The sequence below is a fragment of the Mobula birostris genome, chromosome 25 (assembly GCF_030028105.1).
Source record: "Mobula birostris isolate sMobBir1 chromosome 25, sMobBir1.hap1, whole genome shotgun sequence".
In the NCBI taxonomy this organism is placed as follows: domain Eukaryota; kingdom Metazoa; phylum Chordata; class Chondrichthyes; order Myliobatiformes; family Myliobatidae; genus Mobula; species Mobula birostris.
In genome coordinates, this window is record NC_092394.1 from 46389247 (window position 1) to 46408737 (window position 19491).

At 44.7% G+C, this 19491-nt stretch overlaps 1 protein-coding gene across 3 annotated transcripts in view; it reads left to right on the top strand.

The window, feature by feature from the left end:
• The first annotated feature begins 3331 nt into the window (after positions 1-3331).
• The window catches only part of LOC140187481 (transmembrane protein 120A-like), a 45292-nt gene continuing 29132 nt past the window's right edge, over positions 3332-19491 (top strand). For 2 of the 3 annotated variants that reach the window (XM_072242812.1, XM_072242813.1), the window contains exons 1-6: positions 3332-3519; positions 10580-10698; positions 11615-11731; positions 13673-13732; positions 13817-13912; positions 15080-15169. In XM_072242812.1, coding sequence (XP_072098913.1) covers positions 3457-3519; positions 10580-10698; positions 11615-11731; positions 13673-13732; positions 13817-13912; positions 15080-15169 — 545 coding nt within the window. In that variant the 5' untranslated portion in view covers positions 3332-3456. The remainder of the gene's footprint in view (positions 3520-10579; positions 10699-11614; positions 11732-13672; positions 13733-13816; positions 13913-15079; positions 15170-19491) is intronic. The other variant, XM_072242816.1, reaches the window with a different exon arrangement.

Sequence of the window (19491 nt, forward strand, 5' to 3'; positions counted from 1 at the left end):
ATGCAGATGCAATGGACTGAATAGCCTCTTCTTGTGTTGTACCGATCTGTGATTGAGTCCTTTTGCATGGTGAATAATTAATCTCTACCCTTTAACTCATTAACTATCTTAAAGCCATGCCCTTTGACAAGATGAATCACTCTCTGACTTTGCACAAATGGTGTCTGTACTAGCTGGAGGCTCGTAAAGTAATATAAAAATTAATATTCAAGAATTTATGAGTGGTGTGATTAGGTCACTTCCTAATAATGCCTGTTGCTGTAATCTTTCAGTTTTGGGGTTCACAGGATACTAATTGCTTTAGAAAAGGCTCAGTGAAGTTCAGTAGGATGCTACTGATACAAAAAAAACAGTAATTCAATTATTGAAAACATCTTTTCAGTTCAGTACAGTACACCCAATTGGATAGATATAATACATGTTTTAACAGATTAAAGGATGATTGGCTACAGAAGGATCAAATTATTTCCAGAAGTTGAGAGACAAGATGCCAATCCAAATGTCAAGTGAGCTAGAATGCAGGGTTGGAGGACCTCATTTATGCAGAAAGTTATGAGGCTGCACATTAATTTCTAGTTTGTTCATAAGGCAAACTAGGAAAATGACAAGAAGTGCATTGAAATTAATGGTTAAAACAAATTAGAGCCATTTACTCACTACTTAATAACAGGATCTAAAGCATGCATTTCTATGCATTTATATAAAAGAACACCAGTAATAGACATCTTCTTTCACAGCTTCATGACTTTCTTTTTATTGCAAATATATACTTGCTAGAGTGTAATCACTTTTGAATGCAGGGAACACAGCAGCCACATAATAGAGTGCAAAGTGCTTAAACATCTGTCTTATATGTGTTGGCATAGGGACAAACCACAGAGACTGGTCCAAATCCCCTCCGTTCAGCAATGCCTCAGGATCTTTTATGCTTCTTGATTCATTTGCACACACAGAAAATAGCCCCAGACAGCCCAGCCAGAATATGTTTACAAATCTCGAATGAGATAGGCTACTTGGATGTAACCCTGGTTCCATAGCTAGTGGAAACGTTGCACAAACATGAGTAAACGCCCAAAGCAACGCAAGGGATTCAGCAGGTCAGGCAGCAGTTACGGGAAAGAGTAAACACCCGACATTCTCGAGCCAAGACCCTTCATTAGGAGGGGGAGGATGCCAGAATAAAAAGGTCGGGTGAGAGGAAAGAGGCTGGCTGATAGATCATAGGTGTAACGGGGTGGGTGGGAAAGGTCAAGAGCAAGGTGGGAAGGAGGAACCTGATATGAGAGGAGAGTGGACAATAGGAGAAGAGGAAGAAGGAGGGAACCCGGGGGGTAATAAGGAGGTGAGAAGAGGTAAAAGGTCAGAGTGGGAAATAGAGGAAGGGAGGGGTGGAACATGTTCACTGGAAGGAGATTTTGATATTCATACCATCAGGGTGGAGGGTACCCAGGTGTTGCTCCTACACCCTGAGGGTGGCCTCATCTTGGCACAAGAGGAGCGTTGGAATGGGAATGGGAATCTGAGTTAAAATGTTTGGCCACTGGGAATTCTTTCTTTAATGCTTCCATATTGATTTGAATACAATATCTTATCTGAAAGTGCAACTCTAACACAGGGGGATCAGCCCACCTCTCTGAACTTGAGTCTCAGGATTAATTTATGAGCAGTGAGGGAGCTGAAACGCGGAAAGACAAATAGGGAAGGTTGTGCCTTATCATGCAGTTCTCATATGTTTCTTCTTCCTTCTAAGACCAATGATAGGGTTTACCCATCACCCAATACCAGACCACAGGCTGCCACATTCAGCGATGTAGCCCCAGGTGTTCTCGTCCAGATAAACAACTGTGGTGTTTTTATCAAAAGGACTTAGCAGCCATTACAGAATGGCAGGGGGTGGGGTAGGATGGGAGGGGGTGAAGAGAAAGGTAAGGGTGGAGGGCTGATGGTTGCTTTCGGTGGCATATGGCAAACCAGTACAGTGGGTTGCTTCGTCCCTTATGGTGTTACACTTCTGTGTGTTGATGGTCTAACACTCACCTAGACAAGTGGAAAGTATTCCATCACAGGGATACAATGCTCTTCACTTGTCCATATGGTTGACTGGTGGAAGGCAGGAGGATATCAAAGGACTAAATTTAATTTCAAAAATTTTACTATCTATAAAAATTTTACACTTGGCGTGTGGCCAAGTGGTTAAGGCATTCGTCTAGTGATTTGAAGGTCACTAGTTCGAGCCTTGGCTGAGGCAGTGTGTGTGTCCTTGAGCAAGGCACTTAACCACACATTGCTCTACGACGACACTGGTGCCAAGCTGTATGGGTCCTAATGCTCTTCCCATTGTCAACATCGGTGGCGTGGAGAGGGGAGACTTGCAGCATGGGCAACTGCCGGTCTTCCACACAACCCTGTTCAGGCCTGCGCCCTGGAAACCTTCCAAGGCACAAATCCATGGTCTCATGAGACTAACGGATGCCTGTATAATATAAACTATCTATACAAACTTTAAAAATATTCCCAGCAAAAGACATTCCATTTACTTTATATCAATCTTCCTGAAGCAAATAGTACAAAGTTTTCTCGCCCCTCAATGTTCAACGGAGGGAGACCCTTAAGACAGTGACCTTTCCATTTACAGCCTCTGTGGCTGCACCAAGCAATCGTGTGCTCTTTAGCACGTGGACCGGGGCAATTCAATGTGCCAGGGCATTCAGCCACAGATGGCCCCTTGAACTGAGAGCTTGGGATACCAGGCCTCCAGCTGCGGTGCTTATGTGGCTGGTGCAGTGGAGTTTTGTGGTCAGTGAAGATCCACAGGGGTTGTACGCTGCTGCGCACTACTGTACATATTACAGTATTATAGCACAATTTGCTGTGTCCAAATTTCTTGGGTTCCCTACAACCCTATATTTTTTAAAAAAATTCAATTTAAGAAACTGAAAATGCTGTAAACACCCAGCATGTCAGCTTACAGATGTAGAAGTGTCAGGCAACGTAATCAGTTTCTCTTTTGTCTGACCTGTTGAATATTTTCAACATTTTTTTAAATTCCTGTAAAAAATACTTATTTATCTGCCAATCCTTTTGAAACACCCCGGTGTTAGGCAAATTACATCCGATGTAACCACAAACCGCAGCCTCTGCGGAGGTCTGGGGAAGAGCAGTAATCTTAACCATTGTGATGTCCGGACTTGCGGCCCCGAACCCAGCGAAGTCCCGCCCCTGACACTGACACACCGCTCTTGCAGCCCATTGGCCAAAGGCCTGCACGTGCATTCGGCGGCGATTGTTCTCTTTGCGATTCCATTGGGCAGAGGAAAAGAGGGCGGGCACTACGACAGTGATTGGTCACAGCATCCTTACCCGGAAGCGTGCGGCCTATTTTGTTTTGATGTAGCGCTACTTGTAGAGAAGACGCACCCGGATCCAAGTCCGGGAGGGGGATCCGGCGGGAGCAGGATGGCTTTCCAGGAGTGTTGGGAGGAATGGGAACTCCTGGACAAGGATTACCAGATGTTGCAGGTGAGGACGATCCGTCTCCTTCCAGGGCCGTAGACCTCGACTTGAGATTCAAGGGTCACTGACATAGACCCCACCCTCTGCCTGTCTCCTATTGGTGAATTTCTTGAGTCCCTTCCTTCTGATTGGCCACGATGCCATCTGTCTAGCTCTCTGCTCCTGATGAGGCCGGGTTATCCAAAGGCCAGAGTTTATAAAGTCCAGTTTTAGAACAGCTTCTCAAATACTTCCTCTCCACAATATATCTTATCTGTCCAATTCAGTTATAAAAAGGACGTTAATTCAGCATAACTAGCAATAACCAACATTACTGTTAAATTGCATCCTTTGAATGAGAGCTGTTTGCAACCATCTTAATATACTTTTAAATCTTTATATTTTCCTTTCTTTGTGCAGTGATTTATTTCTGGCTGAGCTATAGACGGGCTGGGAGTGTGACTGAAGTGATTGACTATGTCAGTGCTTAATATATACCTTTGATATTTAGCACGTATGATTTACAGTATGTTAATAACAAAATTGTCGGAAAAGTTGAGTAAAAACCTGTAAAGGAGAAAAGATGGATAGTTTATTTTATTAAGTATCAACATAAATTTATTTGTAATCTTAATTACCCAAAGTGCCATTTATATACAGTGTATTCTGGTTAATTGGGACACATAGGGTACATTTTGGCCCAGATTCAGTGGCTGTCCCAATTAGCCAAAGAGTCATAGAAATAGTTAAAAAAATATAAAACAGACAAACTGTCGTTTAATTGAGTAACAATTTATGTATTCAAATGAAATACAGAACAATTTAGAACACTACCAATACCTCTACAGTACTATAAAGCTGTGTATTAGTTCCTAATAGTTATTGACAGAGGAATTCATCTGCCGTGTTCTTTTAATTGACTCTACATGAACAAAATCAACGCAGATACCTAGTGCAGATAATGGACTGCCTTCATACAATGTTTTAGACACTTACACCCTCCAAATCTGCGTTTTCATTGTCACATTGTCACATTGTCAATGCATTTAAATTCTTTGTAATTCGTATCTTGTTGAAGTAGTGGGATCATTTAATTTTTACTCCCAACCATTTCTAGCATCGCCAAGCCTGAATGCTTGGAACCGCAGTGAGCAAAACAGTTCTGAGTTGTCTTACTGTTTATTTCTTGCCAACTATCAGTGACAAAAATCACTGCTTTTTGAATACAAACGCACACACAACTGATGCTATTTTAAAACTGATCACTCAGAGTATGGTAAAGTGACTAATGATCACGCAACTGATGCTAGTTAGAAACCGTTCGGCAACAGTCTCCTGCCCCAATTAAACAGCATAGTGTCCCAAATAAACAGAGGGAATCCTGACTATTTTCTGGATTTAGTTTTTCTTCTTAAAGAGTTGCATCAAATACGCAGCTACCCCAATTAACTGGTGGCCCAATTAACCGGGATCCACAGTATATGAATACTGTACATTTCAAGTGCATTGATTACGTAGATCAAGCAGATTAAATTTTGTTTAATTTAACAATCCAGGTCTTCTGGTGGTACTAATTGTCAGGGGCAAAAAGAGCTTACTTTTCTACTTCTACTGCCGTGACAGTTTATTCAAATCAATGGCCATTATGTGGGAATGTGGGTTGAGTGAACTCGGCCTTTTCTCCTTGGAGCGACGGAGGATGCGAGGTGACCTGATAGGTGATGAGAGACATTGATCGCGTGGATAGCCAGAGGCTTTTTCCCAGGGCTGAAATGGCTAGCACGAGAGGGCACAGTTTTAAGGTGCTTGGCAGTAGGTACAGAGGAGATGTCAGGGGTAAGTTTTTTACGCAGAGAGTGGTGAGTGCGTGGAATGGGCTGCCGGCGACTGTGGTGGAGGTGGATACGATAGGGTCTTTAAGAGACTCCTGGGCGGGTGCATGGAGCTCAGAAAAATAGAGGGCTATTCCAGACTCCTTGCTCATTGTTCGTGGTGATTTTAACAGAGCAAACCTTGGCCACGAATTGTCAAAATTTAGACAATATATTAAGTGTCCCACCAGGGACACTAACGTACTAGACCACTGGTACACGACAATAAGGGATGCATATCGCTCTGTTAGACGGGCAGCCTTGGGACTCTCCGACCACTGCCTGGTTCACCTTCTCCCGACATACAGGCAGAAACTAAGAGCGGTTAAGCCTGGTGTCAGGACGGTCAGGAGATGGACCAACAAGTCAAAGCTGAACCCCCTGCAGTTTGCTTATCGGGCAAATAGGTCAGTGGATGATGCAGTCAACATGGGACTGCATTATATACTACAGCACCTGGACAACCCAGGAACTTCTGCGAGGGCCCTGTTTGTTGACTTCAGCTCGGCTTTCAACACCATCGTCCCAGAAATCCTCCACTCCAAACTCACCCAGCTCACTGTCTCCCTCGCCATCTGTCAGTGGATCACAAGCTTCCTGACTGACAGGGTGCAGCAAGTGAGGCTGGGGAGCATCATTTCTAGCACCCGGACAATCAGTACCGGTGCCCCCCAGGAATGTGTACTCTCCCCACTGCTCTTCTCCCTTTACACTAATGACTGCACCTCACAGGGTCCGTCTGTTAAACTCCTGAAGTTTGCAGACAACACAACAGTCATTGGCCTTATCCGAGACGGTGATGAGTCTGCATACAGACGGGTGGTGGAACGGCTGGCCCTCTGGTGTGGTCAGAACAATCTGGAACTAAATACGCTCAAGACTGTGGAGATGACAGTGGACTTCAGGAGGAGCCCCCCAATACTCCCCCCACTCACTATACTCAACACTATTGTGTCTGCTGTGGAGACCTTTAGGTTTCTGGGTGTCACAATCTCCCAGGACCTGAAGTGGACACCCAACGCGGACAGTCTTATCAAAAAGGCTCGGCATAGGTTGTATTTCCTATGTCAACTCAGGAAGTACAACCTACCTCAGGAGCTGTTGATTCAATTCTATTCAGGAATAATCCAGTCTGTTCTCTGTTCGTCCATCACTGTCTGGTTTGGATCAGCTACCAAACCAGACAAGAATAGACTCCAAAGAACCGTCAGGGCTGCAGAAAGGATTATTGGTGTGAAGCTGCCCTCAATCCAGGACTTATATGCATCTAGAGTCAGGAAACGAGCAAGCAGCATCATTGTAGACCCCATCACACCCTGGACATCACCTATTCCAACTCCTTCCTTCTGGTAGGCGCTTTAGATCACTGTATGCCAGGACAAATAGGTACAAGAACAGTTTCTTTCCGTACGCCATCAGTCTTATGAACACTTGAATTTTAGTCTATTATAAACCAAGTCCACCTGTACATACACAGGTATGCCTCATTGTATATAGTTCACGATCACTTGCGCTATTGTTTTGTTTGCTTTTTAATTCTGTACAGCGAGAGCTCAGGGAAATCGGCATCAAATTCCCTGTATATATCCACATACTTGGCGATAATAAAGGATTCTGATTCTGATTCTATGGGTAACCCTAGGTAATTTCTAAGGTAAGGAAATGTTCAGCACAGCTTTATGGGCCGAAGGGCCTGTATTGTGCTGTAGGTTTTCTATGTTCTATGAATTCATAATTGGTCATGTAGCAGTTAGCATAACATTATTACAACTTGAAGGCATTGGAGGTTGGAACTTAATCCTGGTCCTTCTGTAAGGAGTTTGCACATCCTACACGTGGAATCTGTGGGTTTTCACCCCCAGTCCAAACACGTACCGGTTAGTAGGTTAATTGTCGTTGTAAATTGTCCCGTGATTAGATTAGAGTTACATAGGTGGGTTGCTCGGTGGCATGGCTCAAAGGGTCAGACGAGCCTGTTCCACACTGTCTCTCTAAATTAAATAAACAAACAAACAAACATATTCCATTTGCCACATAGTCAACATGGCTTTGTGTCTAGTAGGTCATGTCCAACCAAAAGGTTTTTCAGTAAGTTTACCGGGAAAGTCAGTGGAGGAAAGGCCATGGACGTGGTCTATAACAAAGGCCCTTGACAAAGTTCTGCATGGGAAGCTGGTTCAGGAGGTTTAGTTGCTTGGCATTCGGGATGAAGCTATATACGCTAACTTAGTGGGACAAGCCAGAGAGTGGTAGTAGATGGTTGCGTCTCTGACGCGGTCTGTGGCAAGTGATGTGCTGTAGGGATCAGCGCTGGACTGGCTGTTGTTAGTCATCTGTATCAACAATCTGGATGATAATATGGTACATTGGACCAGCAAGTTTGCAGATGACCCCAAGATTGAGAGCATAGTGGAAAGCACGGAAGGATATCAAAGTTTGCAGCGAATCCAGATCGGCTGGAAAAGTGGGCTGAGAAATGGCAGATAGGTGTGAGGTGTTGCATTTTCGGAGGACAAACAAGGGTAGGATCTATACAGTGAACAGTAGACACTGAAGAATGAGTTAGAACAAAGGGATCTGGGAATATAGATTTATAATTTCTTGAAAGCGGTGTCATGGGTAGATAGGGTCATTAAGAGAACTTCTGATGTTTTGGCCTTCATAAATCACAGTATTGAATACAGGAGTCAGGATGTTATGTTGAAGTTGTATAACACATTGGTGAGGCCAAATTTTGTGTGTTGTATGTGTTCTGGTCACCTACTTGCAGGAAGGATATCAATTATATTTAATTGAATTGGATTGACTTTATTCACATACGTGAGCAGTAAAAATCTTTACGTTACGTCTCCGTGTGAATGTGCAATGTGCAAATTATAGTAATTTGTAATAAATAATATGTACAGTAAGATGTACAACAGGATAGTCAATATTGCTTAGAAATGCAATTGTGTCAGTGTGAATTAATCAGTCTGATGGCCTGGTGGAAGAAGCTGTCCCGGAGCCTGTTGGTCCTGGCTTTTATGCTGCGGTACCGTTTCCCGGATGGTAGCAGCCGGAAGAGATTGTGGTTGGGGGGACTCGGGTCCCAATGATCCTTTGGACCCTTTTTACGCATCTGCTGCTGTAAATGACCCGAGTTATGGGGAAGGGTTGAATAGATTAGGACTTTGTTCCCTGGAGCGTAGGAGAATGAGGGGAGATTTGAAAGAGGTATACAAATTCATGAGGGGTATAGACAGTATAAATGGAAGCAGGTTTTTTTTCATTGAGGTTGGGTGAGATTAACACTAGAGGTCATAGTTGAAGGGAGAAAGGTAAAATATTTAAGGGGAACCTGAGAGGGAACTTCTTCACTCAGAGGGTAGTGGGAAGGTAGAATGAGTTGCCAATGGATGCAGCATTTAAAAGCAGTTGGCATATGTACGTGAATGGGAAGAGTGTGGAAGGCTATGGTCTGTGTGCAGGATGATGAGACTAGACCAATGTATAGTTCAGCATGGACTAGATGGGCTGAAGGGCCTGTTTCTGTGCTGTAGTGTTCCATGACTCTAAATCTGTTATTCTGGTTGCCCCACATGTCTTCCTCATTCCTTCCTGCATTGTATATTTTCCTGAGAGACATTAAATGATTTTGCCTCTATTTGACTGTCTGGGAATGAGGTGAGTTACAACCACACTTCGATAATAAAATACTGGATTATGGCTTCTACACTCTTCCTTTCCAGTCCTGATAAAGGGTCTCGGCCTGAAACAATGACTGTTTATTCCCCTCCATAGATGCTGCCCGACCTGCTGAGTTCTTCCAGCATTTTGTGAAAGGCAACTTTGTTGATAGTAGTCTCCAGGATGAACCTGCTTGCATTCATATTGCAGTTGGCAATATATTTTGAAGAATATACTCAAGGCATCTTGGGCATCAGTAAAGACTGATACATTACTTATTGAGAACTTCATTGAAGGTGCTGACTTTCATTGAAGAGGAATTTTGGTCATGGCACAAAAAGAGCTTTGGTGGAACAAATCACAAGGCTAGAAGGTGTACCTCTTTTAGTGTAAGTCCGTTTTAATACTGCACTAAAGTATCAGACTTAATCGTATGCTCATGTCCTGGAAGGTGTCTTGAAGCCATAGACCCCTATGACTGTGAGTCTTCTCATTCAGGTCACAAGGAGGCTTTCATGTGAAATGCAAAGTATCAGACTTGTGTAATTACGACCATCCTTCTGCAGCAGGACCTCGGAGCAAACCACGGGAGCTTTATGATGCTTCCTTACTCTGTCCAAGGGTACTTAAAGCTTCAGGTCTGAAGTGGGAAATGTTTGCTGCTGTCTACTTGATTTATTTTCTAACGACACAAATATTTTGCAGACAAAGTAGGAAACAGAGAAGGTAGATAGCAGAAAAACGGTCGACAAGAGGTTGAGCTCGCGACTGAGTGGCTGCTAACGTTTTGTATCTGTAAACACTGAGGTGACAGCGGAGCGTTGGTGGCTGAAGTGGGAAGCCAGGTATCAGCTAAATATAGAGTATAGCTTGATCCTTAGAAGACAACAAACATGAGTTTATTCCAGATTATATTGAGTATAAGGATGGATCTTATACAGGTTAAACTCCCAGGTTGTGAAAAATTTTATTCCTTCTATTTTTCTTCCTCTTTATTTCAACACCACAATGAAAAGAAAGCATGCTTTAGATAAAATTATTCTCCCTGATGGAAAATATGATTTTATGATTTTTGTTTAATATTTTTCTTGCCTGTATTCTACGAGTGAAGTATATTGCGTGTGTACCAAGTTAAAGCTGAGGGATCCCAAATCTTTTTCCAACCAATGTACGCTTGCTTTTATATCTCACCCAAGTTGGAGCAGATTACCTAAAGGCTATGCACAGGAGCCTGCATAAGATGATGTTAGTCCAGCTTAGTACAAAGTGATGCCATTGATATTTTCAAGCGAGAGGAGGGATTGGTAGGAAACATGAGAACATTAGGACATCAGGATACTTGAAGATGAGGTGAAAGAAACTGTGTATGAGATGAGCGTAGGGAAATGGAAATTTATAAATCCAAAAGAAAACTTGCCTTTTCCATTTTGCTGTACCAATTGTTAATCTGTGGGCTGCAGTTAAGTTGTCAAGCAAAATCAATGGTGCGAAGGGTTTGCAGCCGGTAAGTTTACAAGGATATTTTCATTTTCCCTGCTTCTGCACCTCAGGAAACACACAGGCTCTACAAGCAGCAGTTAGAAGAGGTCATCAAACTTCAGAATTCATGCCTCAGTTCCATTGAACGCCAGAAGAAGAAATACAAGGCGCTCTCCAATAATCTTGGACGGTAAATAATGTTTTCAGTAGATGGGTCTGCTTAGCTAAATTCTCAAGTGTCCCTGCTCCCTTTTTTGTTTCAAATAACGTTGCTGTCCTCTTCCAGGAGAAAGAAAGGAAACAAAGTTAAGTGGAAACTCTTATAGCATTTCACTTTTTAGGTATTCTATTATTCATAATTAAATACTGGTGAATCGTAAACATAGAGTGGAGAAAAGAGATGACAATGTTTGTCAAGGGATAAGTGCTGTCCACAGTGCCTTATAATCTTGTACATACTCTCAATCTACCCTCTCAACTTCTCAGCCAACAGACAACACCTCAGTCAGAAGAGCTGCACTGGATCATGATCTTGGATCTTCTAACTGAGAGGTGACGGGGCAGCTGACTGAGCTAAGAGTTTCTAGTGGCTCTCTAATGCTGCAGTGGGATTATGAAGAGTGTGTCAAGCCTTAGTGGCTCTCACACACTGCAGTGGGATTGGGCAGAGTGTGTTAATCCTCAGTAATTCTCTCACACTGCAGTGGGATTGTGAAGAGCAGTGGTCCCCAACCACTGGGCCGCAAAGCATTTGCTACCGGGCTGCGAGGATTTGGGGATATGAAACGATATGAGTCAGCTGCACCTTTCCTCATTCCCTGTCACGCACTGTTGAACTTGAACACCGCGCCCCCCCCTGTCGGCCGGTCCGCAAGAATACTGTCAATATTAAACCAGTCCGTGGTGCAAAAAAGGTTGGGGACCCCTAGTGAAGAGTGTGCTAATCCTTAGTGTCTCTCTCACACTGCAGTGGGACTGTGAAGAGTGTGTTAATCCTTAGTGTCTCTCTCACATTGCAGTGGGACTGTGAAGAGTGTGCTAATCCTTAGTGTCTCTCTCACACTGCAGTGGGATCGGTCAATCTGATGTAAGATCTCTTCTCACAGATGTGAACCGTTGGAGAATGAAGAGCATACAAGAGACATTGAATTCATCAAGGAGTTGATGAAGGAAAGGCAAAACATCTTCTTTGAAATGGAAGCTTTTCTCCCAAAGAAAAATGGGTAAGCAGTGATTATGGAGAACCTGTCTGTGTGATCCTTTGGGCATCGTAGATGAGTTTGTATCTCCAGAAACACACAAGCTTTATAAGCAGCACTTCACAACCCCCCCCCTTCACCTCCCCCCTTCACCTCCCCCCTTCACCTCCCCCCCTTCACCTCCCCCCCTTCACCTCCCCCCCTTCACCTCCCCCCCTTCACCTCCCCCCCTTCACCTCCCCCCCCTTCACCTCCCCCCTTCACCTCCCCCCCTTCACCTCCCCCCTCACCTGTCACCTTCTAGCTTGTACCCCTTCCACCTTCCTGAATTCTGACTTCTTCCCCTTTCCTGTCCAGTCCTGAAGAAGGGTTTCTGTCCAAAGTGTCAATTGTTTATTCCTTTCTATAGATGCTGCCTGACCTGCTGAGTTTCTCCAGCATTTTGTATGTGTTTGCTTGGAACCAGAGCAGTTGATCTGTTGGAATACCATATTAGGATGTATTATCAGCAAACAACAACTTTTTAAATTGAAATTTCCACCACTTGTATTGTAGAAGGAAAACGCTGCAGTTAAACCATGCAATAGAGAAGGAAGTACAAATGCACGTGCGTTACAGCTTTACACGCAAGTATCTTCCTTACCCTGGGTTATTGGGAAAGTTTCCTCTTATTACAGATTGTAATGAATTTCCTGACCTTAGATACAAGGGTGATTGGTCAGGAAGGGATCCTATTACTGTCACGTATCCCGTGACGGGTTAAAGAACCGGCAGAAATGGAGAACACTTTGGAGTCTGGTACTGCTATTAAATAGTGGTACTTATTAGTAACTACGCAATACAGTAGTATAAAATCAGATGTATCAAACAGGTTAGCAATGATTATATATATAAGTGTGGAAATATAGAAACCAAGCTCCTTCAAGCCTAGGGGTAAATGGATACAGTCTTACAATGATGAGTAAAGTTCAGTTCAGTTTGTGGTATTGAGTTGAGTAGTGATAGAGAGAGGTGTTGTTGTTCTTCAGGTGAGCTGATGCCGTCGATCTTCCCGTTGTCCTCTGAAACTTCCAAGTTAGCCAAACTTGATCAGTTTAAGAGCACCGTCTTCGAGTGATAATCTACCAACCCAGGCGAGGGTTGGACACACTGGTAGACTCCACAAGGTCACTCTTTCACACACTAATAATCACAGATCGATACCTCATAATCGATCCTCAGTCCCACAGTCGTGGGCATCTGAACAGGATAGTGGTAACTTAACCACACCCTTGTGCATCTGCATGTCCTGTGAAACAAGCAACTACGCTGCTTTAAATACTGTTGTGCTGAACACCAGCTGTCCATCAAGTAGCTCCTCCCTTCTGTCTCTGTGTAGGAACTCAGAAGTTGGCAGTGTCCTTGCAAAAGTGTAAACACGCTGCAGAGAAACCGTAACACCATTTCAAAGCAGTCTTCGCCTCTCTGTCTCTTAATAGCAAGGTGCCTGTGTTGCACATCTCTCTCTCTTTTAATTATAAGGTGCCTGTGTTGCACATCTCCCTCTCCCTCTCCCTCTCCCTCTCCCTCTCCCTCTCCCTCTCCCTCTCCCTCTCCCTCTCCCTCTCCCTCTCCCTCTCCCTCTCCCTCTCCCTCTCTTTTAAAAGCACAGTTCACAGGAATAATTCAGGATCCCGTCACATAACAAATACCACGGCTGGGAATTTGGGTACACTAGGGTTCTGGCCCAGTTATCCTTCTATGCAATGCACTCATTTGTAAGAGAGGAAGATCTGCCATTAGGTCCTGTGCTGTCATTGTCAAAGTGTCGTGGATTGCCTGGAGTCTCTGCAGTTTTGTTTTGAGGGCTGGCACCTGTACCATCAGCATTTCAGCTACGCAGTGCGCCATTGATTGAAAGCTGTCTCACTGCTCTGACGACTTTGTGCTTTTCGGCCATCTACTGATCGTCTTCTCCTCTTGCAGGTTGTACTTAACTCTGGTGCTCGGGAATGTGAATGTGACTCTGCTTAGCAAGCAGGCAAAGTGAGTAACTCCAAGGCTTAGACCTGCATTTCTCTGTCTCCTCTGAACTCGCGCGTGACCATATGCTCGTTTTCCACACGCCAGGTTTGCCTACAAGGATGAGTATGAGAAGTTCAAGCTGTGTCTCACCATCATCCTTCTCCTCATCTCCTTCAGCTGCAGGTTCCTGCTGAACTCCAGGTGAGGTGTTGCTTGGCGCATAGCGTTGCTCCAACAAGTGGGGAGGAGGTCACCAACCGCGCACTTGCACTCCAGTCCCTCTCTCTTCCAGTCAAACTCACGACCTCCGACCGGTGAAGGATGATGTTTGGTTGCTCAAGTGTTTCCTTAGAATTTGGGATGTTGAGCAATTGGAAGACAACATTAGAGCAGATCATATGCCAGAAAGTTTTTTTGGGCAGTTAAGATTGAAATTGTGTATTGCCATGGAGGAGGGGTGAAAGGAAACTAAATGCCCTTGGGCTACAGTAGGTGCAGGAAAGGTTCTTGTCCCTCTTTACTGCACGCTGAGCTAGAGGAGCTGCAGTTACTGGGCATGGCTCCCCCACTTGGCCGTTTGCTCCTCGAGCACAGCTTTCACGTAAGTGGCACAACGGTCTTACAGCTGTGCCAGACCCTGTCCTTGCCCAGCATGGGCACTTGTTCTCTCAATCCTACCCCAGGTAGAAATGCTGGCGATTTCAGCCTTCCTAACACTCTGGTGCTGAGGCCGGTCTTGGGACGGGAAAGAGTCCACAGTGTAACTCGTAGAGCTGCTGCCTTTTGCTACACAGTTCAGCTTTGACCCCTGGTGCTGTCTGCGTGGAGCCTACCAGTTTCCCCCACCCCGGTGACCAGGTGGATCTCCACCGGGTGCTCCAGATTCCCCCTGCATCCCAAAGTCATCTCAACAATTAACCGACCTCTGTTTGGTACTCTTGGGTATAGATAAGTGGTAAGGAGTGAGAGGGTGGAGATGAGACAGGATAAGCTGTAAGGCTGCAGGGAAATAAGGAGCAAATGGATTGGGAGTGATGTAGTTAGCATTGAGCCAATGGGCCAAATGGCTGGTGTCTTAGTAAGGAATCCCTGCTGTAATAACATCAGAGCTGCACCGCTTTGGTCAGCCCTGTGATCCAGCCAAGGACGTCCTGGCTTGGCATCTCCCTGCTGAATGTCTGGTATCCAGCAGGCCGCGCGGCCTTGCTGAGAGGTCGTTTGTGTTCTGATACTCCACCGTCCGCGGATGGTCGTTCAGATTTTACACGCCCTTTAATTCTGAGTCTGCGTTCAACCCGATGACTCTGCTGATCAAGGCGTTGTCCACATGATTTAACTTATTACCCCTTTGGATTTGTTCTTGTGCAGGGTGGCAGATTCAGTGTTCAACTTCCTGTTGGTGTGGTACTACTGCACGCTGACAATCAGGGAGAGTATCCTCATTAACAATGGATCCAGGTAAGGGCATCGCCACCCGTCTGAGAACTGCACAAGGCACTTTTGTACCTTACTTCTGCTCCAATGCCTCGCTCGTACCCTGGGCCATCACTGTCAGGTCATTAAACTTCCCTCTGTAATGGCCCTAAGCTTTGGAAGCAAATCCACAAGTCTTTAATCTTCCTTCCAGTTCCTATAGTGATGCAGTGAAGATTTTCACTGGCTTGGACTACCTGAAGGGCAATGGCATTTGGCGTCATTGCACCATGAAACTGACAACAACTTTGCACATGTCGCGTTTAACATGGGAATCCCAAAGAGTCATAGGGTCATAGAAAAGTACAACACAGAATCAGGCCCTTTGGCTTGTCTAGTCCCTGCCAAATATTTAAACTGCCTACTCCCATCGACCTACACTGGGACCACAGCCCTCCATACCCCTGCCATCCATGTACCTATCCAAACTTCTCTTAAATGTTGAAATCAACCCCACATCCATCACTTGAACTGGCAGCTCGTTCCACGCTCTCACCACCCTCTGAGTGAAGAAGTTTCCCCTCCTGTTCCTTTTAAACGTTTCACCTTTCAGTCTGGTTGTAGTCCCACCCAACCTCAGTGAAAAAAGCCTCCTTGTATTTACCCTATCTTTTCCCCTCAATTTTGTATGCCTCTATCAAATCTCCTCTCAATCCTCTACCTTCCAAGGAATGAAGTCCTAACCTATTCAAACGTTCCTCATAACTCCAGTCCTCCAGCCCCAGCAGCATCCTTGTGAATTTTCTCTGCACTCTTTCAACATTATTTACATCTTTCCTGTAGGTAGGTGACCAAAATTGCACAGGATACTCCAAATTAGGCCCCTTTAATCTCTTATACAACTTCAACATTACATCCCATCTCATGTACTCAATAATTTGATTTAAGAAGGCTAATATGCCAAAAGCTCTCTTTACGAAAGGTTCGTGTTAGCCATTTCAACCCTGGGAAAAAGCCTCTGACTATCCACACGATCAATGCCTCTTATCATCTTATACACCTCTATCAGGTCACCTCTCATCCTCTGCCGCTCCAGGGAGAAAAGGCCGAGTTCACTCAACCTATTCTGATAAGCCATGCCCCCCAATCCAGGCAGCATCCTTGTTTATCTCCTCTGCACCCTTTCTATAGCTTCCACATCCTTCCTGTAGTGAGGCAACCAGAACTGAGCACAGTACTCCAAGTGGGGTCTGACCAGGGTCCTATATAGGTGTAATATTACCTCTCGGCTCTTAAACGCAATCCCACGGTCGATGGTGCTATAGCCTTCATATGCCTTCTTAACCACAGAGTCAACCTGTGCAGGAGCTTTGAGTGTCCTATGGACACGGGCCCCAAAATCCCTCTGATCCTCCACACTACCAAGAGTCTTACTGTTAATACTATATTCTGCCATCATATTTGACCTACCAAAATGAACCACCTCACACTTATCTGGGTTGAACTCCATTTGCCACTTAACAGCCTAGTTTTGTATCCTTTCGATGTCCCGCTGTAACCTCTGGCAGCCCTCCACACTATCCACAGAACCCCCCAACCTTTGTGTCATCAGCAAATTTACTAACCCATCCCTCCACTTCCTCATCCAGGTCATTTATAAAAATCACAAAGAGAAGGGGTCCCAGAACAGATCCCTGAGGCACACCACTGGTCACCAACCTCCATGCAGAATATGACCCATCTACAACCACACTTTGCCTTCTGTGAGCAAATCAATTCTGGATCCACAAAGCAAGCTCCCCTTGGATCCCATGCCTCCTTACTTTCTCAATATGCCGTGCATGGGGTACCTTATCAAATGCCTTGCTGAAATCCGTATACACTGCATCTACTGCGCAACCTTTATCAATGTGTTTAGTCACATCCTCAGAAAATGTAATCAGGCTCGTAAGGCATGACCTGCCTTTGACAAAGCCATACTGACTATTCCTAATCATATTATGCCTCTCCAAATGTTCATAAATCCTGCCTCTCCGGATCTTTTCCATCAACTTACCAACCACTGAAGTAAGACTCACTGGTTTATAATTTCCTAGGTTATCTCTACTCCCTTTTTTGAATAACATCTGCAACCCTCCAATCCTCTGGAACCTCTCCAGTCCTCAATGATGATGCAAAGATAATTGCCGGAGGCTCAGCCTCTGCCTCCCTCCCTCGCCTCCCACAGTAGCCTGGGGTACATCTCATCCGGTCCCGGAGACTTACCCAACTTGATGCTTTCCAAAAGCTCCAGCACATCCTCTTTCTAAATGTCCATATACTCAAGCTTTTCAATTTGTTGTAAGACATCCCTACAATCGCCAAGATCCTTTTCTGTAGTGAATACTCAAGCGAAGTATTCAGTAAGTATCTCTGCTATCTCCTCCGGTTCCATACACATTTTACCACTGTCACACTTGATTGGTCCTATTCTCTCACGTCTTATTTTCTTGCTCTTCACATACTTGTAGAATGCCTTGGGGTTTTCCTTAATCCTGCTCACCAAGGCCTTCTCATGGCTCCTTCTGGCTCTCCTAATTTCATTCTTAAACTCCTTTCTGCTAGCCTTATAATCTTAGAGAGCTCTATCGTTACCTAGTTTTTTGAACCGTTCGTAAGCTTTTCTTTTCTTCTTGACTAGATTTTTAACAGCCTTTGTACACTATGGTTTCTGTACCCTACCATCCTTTCCGTCACATTGAAATGTACCTATGCAGAACGCCACTGAAATATTCCCTGAACACTTGCCGCATTTCTGCCATACATTTCCCTGAGAACATCTGTTCCCAATTTATGCTTCCAAGTTCCTGCCTGACAGCCTCATATTTCCCCTTATTCCAATTAAATGCTTTCCTGTCTTGTCTGTTCCTATCCCTCTCCAATGCTATGGTAAAGGAAATAGCATTGTGGTCACTATCTCCAAAATGTGCCCCCACTGAGAGACCTGACACCTGACCAGGTTCATTTCCCAATACCAGATCAAGTACAGCCTCTCCTCTTGTAGGCTTATTTACATATTGTGTCAGGAAACCTTCTTGAACACACCTAACAAACTCCACCCCATCTAAACCCCTTGCTCTGAGGAGATGCCAATTATTACTGGGGAAATTAAAATCTCCCACCATGACAACCCTGTTATTATTACACCTTTCCAGAATCTGTCTGCTTCTCGATGTCCCTGTTACTGTTGGGTGGTCTATAAAAAAATACCCAGTAGAGTTATTGACCTCTTCCTGTTTCTAACTTCCACCCAGAGAGACTCCGTAGACAATCCCTCCATGACTTCCTCTTTTTCTGCAGCCGTGACACTATCTCTGATCAGCAGTGCCACACCCCCATCTCTTTTGCCTCCCTCCCTGTCCTTTCTGAAACATCTAAAGCCCCTGAGCCACCCAAGCCTCTGTAATGGCCACAACATCACAGCTCCAAGTACTGATCCATGCTCTAAGCTCATCCGCTTTGTTTATGATGCCTCTTGCATTAAAATAGACTCATCTCAAACCATCGGTCTGAGCGCATCCCTTCTCTATACCTGCCTATCCTCCCTCTTGCACTGTCTCCAAGCTTTCTCTATTTATGAACCAACTGCCCCTTCCTCTGTCTCTTCTGTTTGGTTTCCACCCCCCAGCAATTCTAGTTTAAACTTTCCCAATAGCCTTAGCAAACCTCCCTGTCAGGATATTGGTCCCCCTCGGATTCAAGTGCAACCTGTCCTTTTTGTACAGGTCACGCCTGCCCCAAAAGAGGTCCCAATGACCCAGAAATCTGAATCCCTGCCCCATGCTCCAAACCCTCAGCCACACATTTATCCTCCACCTCACTCTATTCCTAAATTCACTGTCGCGCGGCACAGGCAGTAATCCTGAGATCACTACCTTTGAGGTCCTGCTTCTAAACTTTCTTCCTAACTCCCTGTAGTCTGCTTTCAGGACCCCCTCCCTTTTCCTACTGTGTCGTTGGTACCAATATTCACCTTGCCACTTCAAGATATCGAGGACAGCCAGAATAGCTGGGAGCAGGGCTTTGGGTTTCAGATGGAAGTCCTCTTAGTTGTTTGGGTTCATTGCTGAGGTCCTGGGTACTTTACGCCAGTGCTGTGCCCCTCCAAGTCTCACCAGGGATGCTTGGCTGTTGAGTGATTGTGGGCACTGAATCTCGGCTAGTTGAGCCTGGCCCATTGGATTTTGAAATACAGTAATCTTTTTTTGAAAATATGTTGGCTTCTGAAATAGATATTTTTTTTGCAAAGTTTTTAATCACCCAGATAGTTAAAAATGGTGTTTTCCTTCATGGTTTGCTGTCTGTGATTGGCTGATAGATAGATAGAA